The following is a 13,335-nucleotide window of genomic DNA, read 5'->3' as shown; positions in this document are numbered from 1 at the left end:
AAGAAGTAATTGTATTTAAAATGATACCCCTGTTTGCCTACAAATGCATAACAGAGTAGATATTCAATGAATCTATACACCATGACATCTGTCATCTAGGATCCTTTTGCTTGCTTTCTTCTAAAGACTTAAAATAAACTTTTCCAAAAGGTTATGCTTTGAAAATTTTAGTCAGCATCCCAGATTTCATTTTAATCATGACTTAAGTGCTTTTGAGAAAGTAAGTTTTTTCTTGACTGCTAACTGTTGACAGGTTCTTTTGTCTGCCTTGGCAGGCCCCCAACCTTAGTTCTGCCCCCTCCCACAATTTCATGGACATGGCAGAGTACTGTTCCTAAGGCAGGCTCTGGTGCCCCTTTTGAAATAGTGGCCCTACCCACTAATCCTTCTTTTGGCTACTCTGAAAGTAAATTCTGGAGCTTTGTAAGTTTCTTGGCATAGGATGTTGATTGAAAAGAGAATTCCAGGTTCAAGCTGGGAAGGCCAGAAACCTCTTCGTTCCCATAGGACCACCTCTTCCCCAATGGTGCAACTCAGAAGCTGGGACTTTGCAGTTCAGATTTCAGCACTGAGTTCGAGGGTCCAATGGTGGCTTTGCTCTAGGGCAGTGGTTCTCAACCTTCCTAAAGCCCCATGTATTTTCATTGTTACAAAGGGGTCATGACCCACAGGTTGAGAACCATTCTGTAGGGCCTTAACCAATATTGACATACATCAAACTTACAGCCCTTACGTGGCGTTTTGGCCTAGGTCTCCTTGTGGAGTAGCTGCTCGCACTAAGAGTTGCTCAGCTGTTCTTTGTTATTTGTGTGTATGGCGTGGGTCATTCAGCTGTGGCATGTTTTTAAAATTAGGCAACCACTGGCTCTTGGCCACGTCAAGCAGGAAATTTCTTTCCCTGCCATCTAGATTGACTGACAATTTCAATGTGTTAAGGAAACATTCAGAAGTAACTTGATTTTTGCAGATTTTTGTGCAGTCTTTGTCTTTATGTGGGCATATTTTAGTTTCAGAATTGTAATTTTAACCTTCATCCAATGATGATAATGATGTAGTCTGCTTTTCCTCCCACTAATCCTGCTATTGTGTGGTATTATCTAATTTCTTATGAGCTCCCTAATGACTAAGATCTGTGAAGAGGGTTAAAGGTGTAGGCTTGCTTGGGGTGTGTTCCAGGGAGAGGCGTGCTTACTTTCCAATGGAGAACAATAGGTGATAAGTTCATGGTGAAGTTCTGTGATTCATGCAGCCGAGTCTGTCTTGAAAACCTTTTTCTTGGCTCATGGAGTGCATTTTCCTTTAAGGCCACCAAAAACTGTCCTTTTTCCATCCCGGGACAAGTCAATACAATTTCCTGTGAACAGGCCCTTTCTGAACTCCATATAAAAAGGGTTTCTGAATAATGGAAATGTGCTATTTAGGAACTGAAACAGCTGCGATGCTTTTGTCAAAGATGCATCTTTACCAAAATGACAAATTAAAGCCCAAATGCTCTGCTTGGCAACAGTTGGGTCAAAACATTTAAGTCATTAATTAGAAGGAACTGAAGGGGGAAAATTTTACACAAATACACAGCATTGCAGACTCAACTTCATCTTGGAAAATGCAACTCAATTCTTTAAAAAAAAAAAAAAAATGAGGGCAGCTCTCAAGTGGGGCCTGGCAAGCTTGTCATTTGCAAATAAATCAAAAGACCATCATTGCAGGAAGGAGAACCAATGAATAGAGTTGCTTTGTCATTCTTTGATGGGGCCCCACACTCAAGCCTGCTATTAAAAATGAATGCATTCAAGAGGCTCTGCATTAAGAACATAAACAATTAAGGGCACTTGAGTTGCTCTGCTGAGAGCTGCTGTGAAGATAGGAGAGCTTTCTCCGGAGATGCAGGCCTCTGCAGTCTGCCTCGTGAGGAGCCAGAGAATGGGAGCAATTAGTGTTGCTATCTCTGCCAGAGCAGGCTTTGCAGTTTTTTTTCCTTCTTCCCTTCTTTTAACCCCTCCTCATTTTCAGAGAAGTTGTGAGTGTGAAAGATGAGCAGTGAAAGGATAGAGTGAGGAAAGAGCTTCCATTTGGAATGCTGCAGGAGCTGCCAAATGAGCGGGAGATGCAACATAGGAGTTATTATCTGCTGGTAATTTGTGACTTATGTTCTGATTAGTCGAGCCACTAAAGGGTTTTTTTGGTCTGGTACTCAGTTTTGTTTTAATCATAGGTTTTAAGAAAGGGTAAGATTATGTTGCTGGGGTGGAATGATTAAATGCATTTTGTTGGAGGTTTTCCACAGGAGGCAAATGTGTTCCTACGCCCCCAGTTTGCGTTCTTGCTTCCTTGTTCTGTAGAAATGTGTGGAGAAGGTAACCCTCGGATTGATTGTTGCAAGGCTTTGGAGACAGACAGGCCTGACCTCTTCCCCCCTAGCTTGTTCTGACCTTAGACAAGTTATTTTAACCTTTTAGTTCATTCTTGCAGAGGGCCTGGTGTTCCAGGGAAGATTAGAGAGTAGATGTCAGAGGGCCTGGCAGGTGCCCAGCGGTGATAACTATGATAATAGGTGGCAGTGGTTCTCCAAAGTGAAGCCTTAGGATCAACTGGCAGAGAACTTGGTAGAAATGCAGATCTGAAGCACTGGGGCTGAGGCCCACCGTCTGTGTTTTATTTAATAAGACTGTCAGGTGATCCCAGTACACACTCAAGTTTGAGAAGCACTGATAACCTCATTAACCATTATAACTTCAACTTAAAGATACCCCACAGTATTTTAATTTGGATTCCCTAAAACGTGACTAGTCGTTTTATCAATGTAATTATATTTTAAACCAAAGCTACCCTGATGTGTTAGAATTGAAGATAAATTTACCTTTCCATGAGCAAATTGGTGAGCAAGGCACTATGATGAGAGAGAGTTAAGTCTGTGAGTAGCAGATAATCAGAAAGAGGCCTCTACAGAAGAACCTTTCTTCTTCTGTGAAGGAGAAGGAAGCATTGGAAGATCATTTGCAGTGTTTTGTGTGTATCATGGTACAGTTTTTGTATGCACATCTCTAATTTTCTTTAGGTTTATCAGATATCAACTTTGAAAACTGGGCTGGGCGGTCTGATGTTAGGGTTGCTGCACAATCTGCCTGTAAAGAAGAATACCAATGTGAGTTTGGCTATAACTCAGTTTATTCGAAACTTGCAATTTATAATTGTGTCTTATAAAAGCCTTTTTTTCTTTTTGAGACAGAGTCTCTGTCGCCCTGAGTAGAGTGTGTGTCATCATAGTTCACACACAACAAGCTCAAACTCTTGGACTAAAGCAATCCTCCCGAGTAGCTGGGACTACCAGCGTGCACTACTGTGCCGGGCTAGTTTTTCTATTTTTAGTAGAGATGGGGGTCTCACTCTTGCTCCAGTTGGTCCTGAAACTCCACTGGCCTTGGCCTCTCAAGAGTGCTAAGAATACGGGCGTGAGCCACTGTGCCCAGCCTAAAATGCCTGTTCTTTAGTACAGAGCTCTGCTGGAGTAGCAAGAGCACAGTGACCCTGTCATTGAGAGACTAGTCAGTTCTGGTACTGCTGTTGCTGGCTGAGGGATGGTGTGGCCTTCGCCTGGGCCTCATGCTGCTGCAGTCCTTTGGGCTGTGTGGCTGCTCAACTGTATTGCTTTGCAGACAAAGCTGAGTCTATCCACTCTGTCTCTAATTTTGAGTATGTCCCAGTTTCTCACTTCTGCATCCTGGAGAAGGGAATAGGCAGGGAGTGTGGTTTCTAATCTTGCTTTATAGTCTTGGGCAAATCATGTCCTTTAGGCAAAAGCTGCTTTTTTTTTTCTTTATTGTTAGGGATTCACTGAGGGTATAAGAAACCAGGTTACACTGATCGAAGATTGCTTCTTTGTGTGTGACTTAAAGATTTTAAGAAGGCCAGCTACCCAAATGCTTCCTGGGTTCGCAAGCATGATAGGCCTGACCACTCTTCTGTTCCCAAATTTAATAAATTAAACAAGAAATCAAGGGCAGTGTTAACAAGGTCATTGGAAGGAAAAAAAAGCTCTCCAGCTACCCTGCCACCTCAGCATGAAATCACTGTTTTTGTTTTGGGTATCAGCTTACAGTGTTTGGCCACAAGCATAGTGTTTAAGAAAAAAAAAAAGACCACAGACATGCTAACACCACATCTTTGTTCTTCCCCTCCTACTACATCTAGCAAATGTGTTTGCAGTTTTGGCATCATTATAATAAATATGACTTTAATGGCTGCTTACCATGCCTGTGGGTTGGCATAGTGTACTTAGGTGTTCTAGTATCAGACAACTGATTTATCAGGAGAGCAAATGATAAGTTTTTCCAAAAACTCAGCAGATGGTTGTGATGTGTTGAATTACTGTTACATCTTTATCACCTGGCTTTTTCTCTTTTGCTTTGAAACCAAATGCTGCAGTGAACAGCTTCATGCATGGAATACTTTTCATTTGAACTGTTTCCTTAGGATAAATTTTTAGCTGTGGGAAGCCTTACCAAAGGGTTTGAATAATTTCATGCTCTTGAAACACGTTGCCCAGTTGCTTTCCAAGATGACTGTACCAATTTACTCTGTCATCAGTCATGTACGATTGTTCCAGTTTCCCCAAGGACTCATCATGATTGAATTTTATTAATTTTTTTTAAACTACCTTAACCACTTCTCAAAGACTCACCTTACTCAGGAACAAAATTTTGGTTGCTGCTGCTGTTGAACTTTTTTTCCTGTGTTTAAGGTCGTCATTTCACAGACTCAGAAACTTCTGGTCAGAGAGATTTAGAGGTTATCTATTTATTTCCTTTGTGTACTTTGGTTTTCATGTTCTTGCCCATTTATCTGTTGCCAGACACTTCTTACTGACACTTCACTCTGTTTTTATCTTGGCTTCCCACTTGGTTCAAAGAAACCATAAGATCAGTTTGCCAGCCTTCAGCATAAGCATGATTTTTTATGATCCATCAATTTGCAATTTAATGCTGGTGGAGTTTCCTTTCCCTAAGCTGACTTTGGGCAAAGTGCCATTGGATTGCTTTGAGAGACTGATGGGCAATTACTCACTCTTTGCCCTGTTTTGAGCTTCAGACACTCATTATGCATTACTTTGTGTGTAGTGGGGAAGTGTGTAGGTGGGCATTGAGGAGTGGGCTCTGCAATACTGTAGTTAGACAAGGTGTAAGGAGTATGAAAAGGTGGCAAGACTAGCTTTTAGGGATTATAGAATCTGTAAACTCCAAGTTCAGATGCCCACAGAAATGTATCTTGAGTTTGAAAACCCTGAAAGATAAACCAGGATTTGATTGATTGCTGGTCCCTGAGGTATTTGACCATATTTTAGCTCAGTTAACATATACACGTATATGAGTCTTATGCCTGCTAACATGATTTCTTTTTGTAAACAGGACCTTTTCTCTAGCACTGTTGAGGAACAGTTTAGGGATGCATGGAGGTTCAGTTTTAGTTCAGTGAAGCGTGACTTGGAAAGTATGTTGAATATATATCCTGATACCATGTTCGGTGGGGACAAGTATTTAGTAGGAGTCTTGTTCTCCTAATACTTCTCATCTTGTGTTGAGAAGACTGCAGGCAGCTGCCACAGTGTATGGAAGCTTTCTGTGACATGGGAGTTTTAAGCATATAGGTTTAGTTTGGCAAATGATACTAAGTGCAATGGAGAATCTTGAAGGGCCCAGAGAAAAGTGTCTGTTGGGGTTCGGCAGGGAAAGACAGCTTGTAAGTGGATTTCAGGTGGGCCTTGAAGGACTGGGGAGATTACTTATATTTATGTAGCATTTTGGAATAGCATACCTATAGCTTAACGTATCTCTGAAGTAATTGGTGGCGTGTCTGTTACGCAGATGAGACCTGGAATGCAGCGGTTAAAGTGACTTGACTTTGAACACCTAGTACTTTTTTACCAAGACAACAAACCAAACGTCATACTTTTTGGATTAAGAAAGCCAACTATTACCATACACAAATCAGAGAGGGGACTTGGAATGGACAAGGAGAATAAAATTGTTCTGGATGGGTCATTTGGACTCTGGCTTCCTTCCATCTCCGTAGGTGCTGGCTGGCTGTGAAGTCAGTTTTGGTGCTGCTAGGGCCTCGTGTTTCTGGGTGGAGGGTTCCATTCAGATTTGGTTTGAGGATAGTTCTTGAATGCTGATTTATTGTTGTTGCCATATACAATGCCATAAATCCACACACAGGAAAAGTTTATTTATAACCTTGTGATTTAGCAGATACCCAATACACCTTCATCTTTGGGCAGGAAAATGATTTCTAGGTGGAAGAGACCAAGTTAGCTCACGCCCTTTTCACTGTGATTGTCTGAAGTGTGATTGGAAGAGGTGTAAGGCAGCAGCAACATCACCTGTCCAGGTTAACCTGCCAGCAGTCCCTAATTGGGAATAGGAGCAGAGGGGAGACAAACTATCTTTTAATTTGTGCCACATTAAGAATTACCAAAAATCCTTGTGTTGAAACAAGAGGTAGCACTAAGTAGGAATTATTGCTGGTTTTTGTGCGGCTGCCATGTAGACTATTTTAGAGGATAGGGACAATGGTCCTGAAGCCCTCCTGGGGAGGTAGTGGTGATGCCTTAGAATCCACAAAGCACTCACAGCCAGGTGAGTTCTGCATCCTCACACTGCCAGGTGGTGGGTGGTTCTTGTTTAAGTTGTACAGCTCAGAGAATTTCATTGTCCTGTCTAGGTTAAACCAGTTTATAAGTAGAAAAGGTGAGACTTGAATTGAGGTTTTCTGGTTCAGAAATCAAGCTCACTTGTCAGGATAGTTCTAGATGAGGCTTTAGAGACCTGGCAGAGGGAGGATTGTTCCTACTTCTGTTTCTTCTACAGCACATTTATTTAGAATTTCTGGGACATATGACGTATGGCTTCTGATGCTTCTTTATCATTGAGTTATGAGCTATAACTTTCCTTCCTCTTGTTTTAACCCTTCTTGGTCTAACTCTAATACCGTGCAGTTGTCCCTATATATCTGTGGGTTCTGGAGCTATGGAGTCAACCAACCGTGGATCAAAAATACTTAAACAAACAAAAAAAAAGATTGAGTCTGTTTTGAACATAAACAGACTTTTTTCTTGTCATCATTCCCTAAACAATACCAACATAACAACTGTTTAGTAACATTTACATTGTATTATAAGTAATCTAAAGATAAAAGTAGACGAAAAAATATATGTTAGTTACATGCAAATACTATGCCATTTTATATAAGGAACTTGAGCATCTGTGGATTTTGATCTCCTTAGGGGTTTCTGGAAACAATCCCTCACAGATTCCAGGGTATGACTGTATTGTCTTTGCTTTAATCTGTATTTATTTTTTCTTTTGATAACTTTAATGTTATGACACGTTTACAAGTTCCTTCTGTTCAGACTGGTCTTAATTATTCTGTAACAGTGTTCAGTTTTACCTTGATGTTATTCTGTGTAATGACACGGAGTTGTTATTAAAGACAAGATCATCTTTTCTTCTTAAAGCAGAATAAATTCCAGCAAGATCAAGTAATTAAGTATAAAATGTATAGCCATAGCACCACTAGCAGAAAATTAAGAATGGCTTTTATAATCTAGATATGTTTGAATTCTTACCTAAAGTCCAGGAGTATCTTTTTGCTTGACCAAATAAAAACTGAAAACTTTTATACATCAAGAAATCCATATCAGGCTTGGTGCCTGTTGCTGACTGTTTAGGGCGCCAGCCACATGCATCGGGGCTGTGGATTCGAACCCGGCCAAGGCCTGCTAAACAACAATGACAACAATAACAACAACAAAATAGCCAGGTGTTGTGGTGGGTGCCTGTAGTCCCAGCTACTTGGGAGGCTGAGGCAAGAGAATTGCTTAAGCCCAGGAGGTTTGAGGTTGCTATGAGCTGTGATGCCACGGCACTCTGAGGGGGACATAGTGATACTCTGTCTCAAAAGAAAACCAAAACAAATTCATATCAAGCAAGGTTGAAAGACAGGTAAGAAACTGTGCAAATGGTGATAAAGTATTAATAATTGTTTTATGTAAAGAATTACTGCCAAAAAGTAAGAATCAGCAGAAGAGTAGTGAAAGGAAGAATATAGTGGACCAATAAATATCTGAAAACTTATTTAACTTCAGGAAGAATTCAAGTAATGCAAATAAAAATGAGATTTAAAAAAAAAACTATTAGATAGATGAAGATAAAAAAAAAAAAAATCAACAAAACCCAGTATTGACTCTGGGTGGGAGAGCAAGCACCCTCCTACACTGGTAGCCATGTGAATTGGTGCAGCTTTCCTGCTGGGCACTTGGCAGGCTATGTTACAATTTTAAAATATGCATATGTACACTTTGACCTAGCAGTTGCAATTCTAGGGATTTATTTTAGAGATCTGTGTGGAGATCTATTTTATAATTGAGGAAAATTAGGTGAAACATAAATATCTGCTGATACCAGGAGTGTTTAAACATCTATGGCATAATATATGTCAATACACTTACTTACTGACTGAGAGAGTGTCCATGACAAATTTTTGAATGGAAACAAATCACAGAAATGTAGTGCAGAGAATGGGATCCTTTGGTATTAAAGCATGTTCCCTCTATTACTATTGGGCTCTAGTGAGAACCTGGAATGATGGTATCCCAGAATCACCACTGTGTTACCCAGGGTTATCCTTGGGTAATGGACTTGGGGTCAATATTCTTTTATATTTTTCTGTCTATATTCATCTGTGTATGTGCTCAACGTGAGCATATATGGGTGATGGACTTGGGGTCAATATTCTTTTATATTTTTCTGTCTATATTCATCTGTGTATGTGCTCAACGTGAGCATATATTGGTTTTAAAATTAGAAAATCTTAAGTGTGAATTTTGGAGAAGAGGAAAGTGTAGAACACCATTGGAACGTATGGTAGGTAGTGGGCTGGGGAGCAAGGACCCATATAGAGCCCCTGAAAGGAATCCCTACTTTATATGCACCCCCATAGAGTTCAAAACCCTGTTGCAAAGCAAAGGGGAGATGCTTATGCTTTCTAGGAGAAGCATGACCTTGTGGTAGCTTGAGTGGGTGGCTGTGAACAAATGAACTGGGTAGGCCTGACCCAGTTCTGTTTTTGTACCTGCTACAGCTGCACCCATTTTGCATGTGTCTGTTTGCCTCATTGGCTAAAGCAGGGTCATGCATGGGTTTGCTCTATCAGTCATCTTCCCTTCTAGAACACATTTTTCATGCCCTGGTCTGTAACTCTGCCTCATTGGTGGATAGGGGAGAATTGGGTTAGATTGGCCTACATCCAGTCCAAAAAATCCAGACTTTTCCTGCTTACTTAACTGGAGTCATCTTAGAGGACAAAAGGGAGGCTCTTTTTTATGTACTTGATTGTAAAGTTTTCGGTGTTTCTATTTTATCATGATTATTCCATTCTCTATTTTTCAAGGGCATGGACTGCAGTGCTTTTTAATTTTCTCCTTGTGATCCCTTTCCTTGCCTAATTCAGTAATAGAGGTGGCTTTTGGTAAGCATTGACAGGACATGATGAAATAAATAAGGTCAGCGCTAGGCCTCTTTATAGATGACTTTTTTTCTTTTACAAAAAGCAGAACTGGTTGTTCAGAGCTAAAGGAAAGCAGAGCTGCTTTGCACTGCTGCCGGATGTTGGAGGCGTCCAGGCGGATCCTCCTTTAGGCGGGAAGTAGACCCTCTTGCTAGATTGTCCCTTGTAGCAGAGGAATTGCTGTGCATTTAGAGCTGAGCAAGAACTTTTTCCTGCTTTCTTTAGAACAGCTTACGACACTGAAGTCACCTTTTGTTTTGTTCAGCTGACCCATGGGCCCTATCAGTGAGGTCTTTGCATTTGATTTTTGATGAGAATTTTGATGAGACTTTCCAGATACTGAGGACGCTGGGCTTTGACCATTATTCTAGACTCCAGTACAGTGGTTCTCAACCTTCCTAGTGCCGTAACCCTTTAATACAGTTCCTCATGTTGTGGTGACCCCCAAACCATAAAATTATTTTCGTTGCTACTTCATATAACAACTGATATACAAGGACAAAAGCAATACCTGCTTCCTTTGCTACTTCATAGTAGCAACGAAAATAATTTTGTGGTTTAGGGTCACCACAACATGAGGAATGGTGTTAAAGGGTCGTGGCATTAGAAAGGTTGAGAACCACTGCTCCAGTATTTTTAGTATTGTTTTCTTGGTTTAATTTGAAATCTTGAGACTTAATGAAGGCTACTAACATTAAAATCCTGTTTCAGTGGTATAAGAGTGGAAAGGAGGTCAGGTACCTTTCTTTGTCATCTTAGGCCTTATCTTTGGAAGTTGGACTGCTTTCTTTCTGTTTTGTTTTTTGGAGACAGAGTCTCACAGTGTGCCCTCACTAGAGTGCTGTGCCATCATAGCTCACAGCAACCTCCAACTCTTGGTCTCAAGCGATTCTTTTGACTCAGCCTCCCGAGTAGCCGGGACTACAGGCTCCTGCCACAATGCCTGGTTATTTTATTTATTTTTTTTTTATGCCTGGCTAATTTTTTAGAGATGAGGTCTCGCTCTGGCTCAGGCTGGTCTTGAACCTGTGAGCTCAGGCAGTCCACCCGCCTCGGCTTTCCAGAGTGCTAGGATTACAGGTATGAGCCCCCGCACCCAGCCAGGTGGACTGCTTTGACTTTGCTCTGTTGTCCCCAATGGCTTTTGACACCAGTTTGAGTGAACTTGCTTTAAAAACTACGTAGATGTGCCAAGGTGTGCCATCACTGAAACGTCTATTAAGAGGCTTAACAATCCCCAGATTGAATCATCACATAGCCTTCTATCATGCAGATTTTCCAGCTCCATTAACTACTCATTGTCTCCTCTTAAGTGAGCAGTAACAGCATGCAATTGTGCCTCACTTTGCAAGTGGGATTGATATCTACTGTTTCTCTTAAGATAAATATTGGTAACATAACCTGGGGAATCAATCAAATGCATTCCAAAGTTAGGTAGAGAACTACAGTGTTGAAGGCATGAAGTTTTACCTTTATGAACTGAATGTGAAGTATTCTAAATGTTTGTATGGCTTTGTCTTTACAGACTGAAATCGCCAAGAGATTGAATACGATTTGTGCACAGGTCATCCCATTTCTGTCTCAGGAAGTAAGTAAAACTGTTCAGCTGTTAAAATGCAATTATGTTGCTTCTGTTTGCAAATTAGCTAGTTTTAAGATGTTAATTTTATCACAAGGAACAAGTGTGAAGAACATCTGTTACAGATGAAGTGTGTACACTCCCTGCTTGTCTCTAACACAGTGGTTCTCCACCTGTGGGTCACGTATTAAAGGACCATGGCCTTACAAAGGTTGAGAACCACTGCTCTAACACATCTGAGGGCACACTGTAGAAGTGGCGACAATAGCTCAACTCCGAAATTAATTTTTATTCCTATGGAAAACTGCAAAATGACTATCAAACATAAGGTTTCGCTGTTTTCAAGTAGTATAAGGTTGATAGCTACAGATGATTAGATGTCCTTTACACCTTTTAAGTAGACAGCTATTCTTGTACTGACTTCTAAAAATGGCTCTATCAGCATTGACTTTACCATTGAAGCAGGTATTTCTTTTGTCCTTGTATATCAGTACGTTAGACTTAATGCTATCCATGGAGGGGGGGTAGGTGATAATAGTCCAAAATAAGTCTTCATGTTATGTTAACTGAATCATGTGCACACACACACATATACATGGCCCATATAGTTTGTGTATAACTATTAAAACTGCACATGAACTTTATGTCCCACCCCGTGTGTGTGTGTGTGTGTGTGTGTGTATACACACATATACCATTTTATTTAGTTACAGCATCAGAGGTTTAACTTTAATATTTGTGAGGAATAGCTCTCTATATGAGTAATCTACAAAATTGACTCAAGACTATTATATTTTAGTTTTGCCTGGCAAGGTTTACATTCCTTTTGGATGCAAGGTAATAAATGCTATAATGTGTCTCGAGGCAGGGCAGAAAGTTCATTGAACAAGCAGTGAAAATGCTGGGTGTCAGCACTATTTGGCATCTGTTGCTCCATGCTGGTTAGTCGCCATCTCTGCTATTGTTGCAGCAACCTCTTCCAGCATGACATTGGTCTGGTGTTAACAATATAGATTTGTTGGCCTTTTGAATCTAGTTGTTTGACTTTAGTGATCCAGGTCTCTGCTTCATTCTTATGCTCCCAAAGTAAATTTGTGGCTTTGTTTTTATTTGTGGGTGGAGTTGGGAGGAGTACTGGGTGAGTTTCCACGTTTTGAACTGAGGGTAGGGTTCTTCCTTTTCCCTCTGGAGGGTAAAAATCAAAAGGCTAAACGAAGGAGAGAAATTCTCAGTTTTAGGAAGTTGTCTGTGGGTCAAAATTCATTGATCAGAGAAGTGATTGCAGGTTTGCTGTTTAAATTGTGTTGAATGGGTGCTTTAAAATTGCCATAAATTGCTTCTGCCCAAACTTCCCAGTACAAACGCTTTCTATGAAGCAGAGTGATCTTCCAAGTCTTGTCCTATTTTTTACCTAATGCCCCAAGTTGTTATTTTTGATGTCCCTGTCAGCTTCTGCTCTTCTGAGCCATTATAGCCGTAGGGACTCCTGGTGTTGAGGAAGCACCACTCTTCTCCCGTGTTCTGTGAAAGAACGTATTCACACCCTTGTACTTCAACCTGCTTTGCATTTGTCTTATTGATGTTGTTAGAATGTAGGATGAAGTTCTCAGCTGCTGCTAACACCTATTTTTCTCCTTGTTTTCAAAGCATCAACAACAGGTGGCCCAGGCTGTGGAACGTGCCAAACAGGTGACCATGGCAGAGCTGAATGCCATCATCGGGGTACGTGGCCTACCAGGTCTACCTCCTACAGTGTGTATAACCAGCTTTCATTTCTTACTAATTTGATGGTCTTAGCATGTATATATGTACATATGTATAATTTTGTGTAGCTTAATGTTGACCTATTTGATAAGGGTTGAGGGTTTGGGATGTGCTGACATGTGTAGGGGAAGAGAGATTAGCATAATAAAGTTGACAGAAGAAACATTTTCAGAGGGGAAGAAAAATAGATCTACTTTTAATTAGTGAATTAAATTTTTTTTAAAGAGATGTGGTCTCACCATCTTACCCAGGCTGGCCTTGAACTCCTGGGCTCAAGTGATTCTCCTGCCTTCAGCCCTCCCAAGTAGCTAGGGCTACAGGTACACACCATCATGCCTTGTCCTAAATGTGCTTGTGAATAGGAAAGTAAATGTAGTTTGTCCTGTGACACCTAAAACCACCCTTCCTCCATTAGTCGAGTAAAAGCTTTA

General features: G+C 40.7%; 1 protein-coding gene across 10 annotated transcripts in view; it reads left to right on the top strand.

Annotated features, from left to right (window-relative positions):
• The window catches only part of TLE1 (TLE family member 1, transcriptional corepressor), a 95,959-nt gene that overhangs the window by 18,482 nt on the left and 64,142 nt on the right, over positions 1-13,335 (top strand). For 5 of the 10 annotated variants that reach the window (XM_053576231.1, XM_053576212.1, XM_053576238.1 and 2 more), the window contains exons 5-6: positions 11,087-11,149; positions 12,788-12,862. In XM_053576231.1, coding sequence (XP_053432206.1) covers positions 11,087-11,149; positions 12,788-12,862 — 138 coding nt within the window. Of the gene's footprint in view, positions 1-11,086; positions 11,150-12,787; positions 12,893-13,335 lie in introns of all 10 variants that reach the window. The other 5 variants (XM_053576201.1, XM_053576182.1, XM_053576173.1 and 2 more) reach the window with 1 other exon arrangement.

Source organism: Nycticebus coucang, chromosome 2 (genome assembly GCF_027406575.1).
Source record: "Nycticebus coucang isolate mNycCou1 chromosome 2, mNycCou1.pri, whole genome shotgun sequence".
Lineage (NCBI taxonomy): Eukaryota > Metazoa > Chordata > Mammalia > Primates > Lorisidae > Nycticebus > Nycticebus coucang.
The sequence above is the reverse complement of the archived record's forward strand: the minus strand, read 5'-3'. Positions and strand labels throughout refer to the sequence as shown.